Below are 3,118 nucleotides of genomic sequence, written 5' to 3' on the forward strand. Positions count from 1 at the left end.
TTCCTGCTATGTCAAAATGTCTTCCATTAAAATGTGCACTGCATTCAGAAGCTGACAGATTAGCTGGCCAACAAGAAGCCCACATTCAATGTTATCGTAGGTTATATAATTATAATTAAAAGGACAAAGCATAATAAATAACCACGTATACCCGTACTCCTCAGATCCTACCTGTCCACAGCCACTCACACGGTAGCGTTAGTGTTTTTAGGTCGTGGGTGAACTATCTTGACTGAACCACCATCTTTGTCTCAACGCGTGACGTGTGACGTTTCAGGAAGTGTGGGCTCGTCCGTTGAACAGGGAAACAGACTCTGGGCCACTTACTGAACTAACTACTGTAATAAAGGGCCCAGGGCCCCTGCACAGGGAGACGCTGCTCTGTGTGAAGTCCCCTTCCAGTTACAAGAGCTGTTTACACTGTAACAGGAACCCGGGGAGTTTTCTCTCCTGACTTTACCTTCCAAAACAACGCCAGCTAGCATCAACAGAAGTGACCCGCAGCTCCCGCCGACCCCCCCCCACTGTCTGTGGTAAGCGTCGTTGTCCTGTCGGTACAGTAGCGGACACATTGATGTCCTCACTGTCTGCACTGTTGTCCTCAGCTGTTACCGAAACGTTACACCCCCCCCCGTCGTTTCTGATCCACCGCTCGGCTTGTGATGGCGTGGCACTCAGCTGGCTCTTTGTCTGTGTGAGGACTATGCACGAGAAACGCGGATGTTACTCTTTTTACACGGTCAAAGTCGGTACCAGGAACCAGCGGGGGGTAAACAGCGCGTTGTTGTCTCCGTCGAGCCGGTGAAAGCCAGCTGACATCACTCCACAACTTCTCCGACTGTCTGAGCAGCGGAAACATGGACGATGAGCTGTTGGAGCAGATCGTGGCCGTGTTTAACAGCCTGGTGTCGTGGGTCGCTGCTGGTGCCATGGTGTTTGGTGGGCTGGTCCCTTACATCCCCCAGTACAGGGACATCCGCCGGACCCAGAATGCAGAGGGCTTCTCCACCTACGTGTGCCTGGTCCTCCTGGTGGCAAACATCCTGCGGATACTGTTCAGGTAACACTTCACCCCCTGGCTGTGCTCTCTGCTGTGTGGTGCCAAAACTCCATTCAGAAAGCTGCCAGTTTAATACTCTTTAGCTTATAAGTCAAAGGGTGTACCGTGTGGCAACACAAGACGGGCGATCCTGTCAATAATCAGTGGGGTATGTAGTGAAATTCGGCTCTGAAGAGATGATCTTAGGAGCTTCTATTGCATTGTAACTTCAGATTTGTTTCTTGTCATTTGTTGCTGCCACCTACACAGGTTACCACTTAGACAAGCTCACTGAATAGCAGCTGCTAGTAGATTGGAGTATGCTGATTTAAAAAGTGGTTGCTAATTAGAATTAAATGGTCTTAAATTGATCTTGCACCTGCCCTGACAAATGGCTTCCTCACAACAAACTGCATCCTACATTTTTAAGACACTACACTGAGCAGTTCTCACAACTATTGTTTGTGCAGCTAATCTAATCTGGCAGGTACTCGGGTATATGAGAGAGACAGAAAAGACATACTGGGATCATTTTTGCGGGGTAATCGAGTTGATTTCCTCTATGATGTCTTCCTGGAGGTTTAAAAACATTTTGCAAGCTGCTGCAGCGGGCGGGTAGTACTCTTCGTGTTATTCGGGGCTTTTTTCTCGGGGAGCCGAGTACCGGATACGCGGGGTAATTTCACATTTGGTGTTTTTTTAAAAAGAAGTTCATAGCCTGTAGGGGTTATGCACAACCTGGGAGGGGTAAGAAAGGCCGAGATTTAGTTGGGAAGCCAAACCATGGAAGCCCGCTAATGTTCCAAAATAGCTCGGTGGGACTGACCAAATGTGATCTTTACGATCAGTTGTTTAACAACACAAACACAACAGCTCTTCAAATCCTTTATTGTATTTCAGCAAAATGTCAACACACACTAGCTTCTGCGCTGTTAATAGCCAGCATAAAGCCCCCCTCAGGGCCATTCGTGCATTAGATTAATATTGAAACTCGTTATTACTTGGCGCCCATAACTAATCAAGCATTGTCACATCTATTATAACAGATCATTAATGTTCAAGAGTCGCCTTTATCTGCACCCACACCCCTATATTATTCGTGCCCATCCCCTAACTGTCAGGAGACTAGAAAAAAAGCAAGCATGTGTGGGTGGCTCTCCTGGTGGCAAAGCTCTGGCCTGTATTCGATGCCTGCCGCTAATGTCCCTACATAGTGGAGGTAAACTCTCTGTTTCGTTTTTCTCCATCAGCGATTTCGCCTGCTGTAACTTCGATACGCTGCTGATCGGTGGCAGAGCAATCATCATGATCGCCCACCGCCATGCTCATCATGCTGACCTGCCCCAACGTCCGCATGGCCACTGAACTCGAACACCAAAAGACGCTCCTTCTAGGGTCAGAAAACCCTCAGCCAGATTAAGCTCAGCTTGCCCATCTACACTGGCTGGGTGCAGAAACTGGGAGTGTGGGTTTTTGCTTGAAAATGGTGCACAAAAGCGAGGTGGGGTGAATCGGTTGAGGGGGAGGTGGGTGATAGCAATGGTGGTTTGGTGGTGCGCAGGAAGACACAAAAATAGTCCGGAGAGCAAGGCTGAGTGGAGATGGAAGCGTATGGGAGTGTTTGGCCATGCGTGCTAACAGGTTTCCTTACCTCCCAGTGCGTGTGTGACCAGCGGGTGGAAGTTCGTCTCTCGGCTACACACCGCCAGCACAAATGTGCTCTTGCACTTGTGTATCAAGTGAAGTCTCTTACTGTTGATGATGTTCATGCAGGAAAGGTCTCAAAAATCAGCCTCTGAAGGTAATATGCTCTGCTTCAACTGCACTTTCCTTCTTTTTGTCGCGGTACTTGTACATTGAGCTGCGCTGGTTCAAAATGACATTCACCATCTGAAGGTATGTGACAGCTTCAAATGCTCTCATGCGACAGTTTTTTTTCCTTGCCTATGGTATTCTGTTTAATATACACAGGTAGCTGGGGTCTAAAGCACAGGTTGGACAGATGCTTAATGTTATTGCCCACATATTCATACGGTTGGACTGCCATTCAGGTACATCTTGTAGAGTAGGGAGATAGTA

General features: G+C 48.1%; 1 protein-coding gene across 1 annotated transcript in view; it reads left to right on the forward strand.

Annotated features, from left to right (window-relative positions):
• Positions 1-249: 249 nt before the first annotated feature.
• The window catches only part of LOC118342982 (solute carrier family 66 member 2), a 26,892-nt gene continuing 24,023 nt past the window's right edge, over positions 250-3,118 (forward strand). Inside the window, 3 exon segments of the mRNA XM_035681688.1 lie at positions 250-1,098; positions 2,335-2,408; positions 2,410-2,434. Of these exon segments, the coding sequence (XP_035537581.1) occupies positions 858-1,098; positions 2,335-2,408; positions 2,410-2,434 (340 nt within the window). The 5' untranslated portion in view covers positions 250-857.

This window comes from Morone saxatilis, unplaced genomic scaffold (genome assembly GCF_004916995.1).
Source record: "Morone saxatilis isolate NCDOM2014 unplaced genomic scaffold, NCSU_SB_2.0 Contig9, whole genome shotgun sequence".
NCBI lineage: Eukaryota > Metazoa > Chordata > Actinopteri > Moronidae > Morone > Morone saxatilis.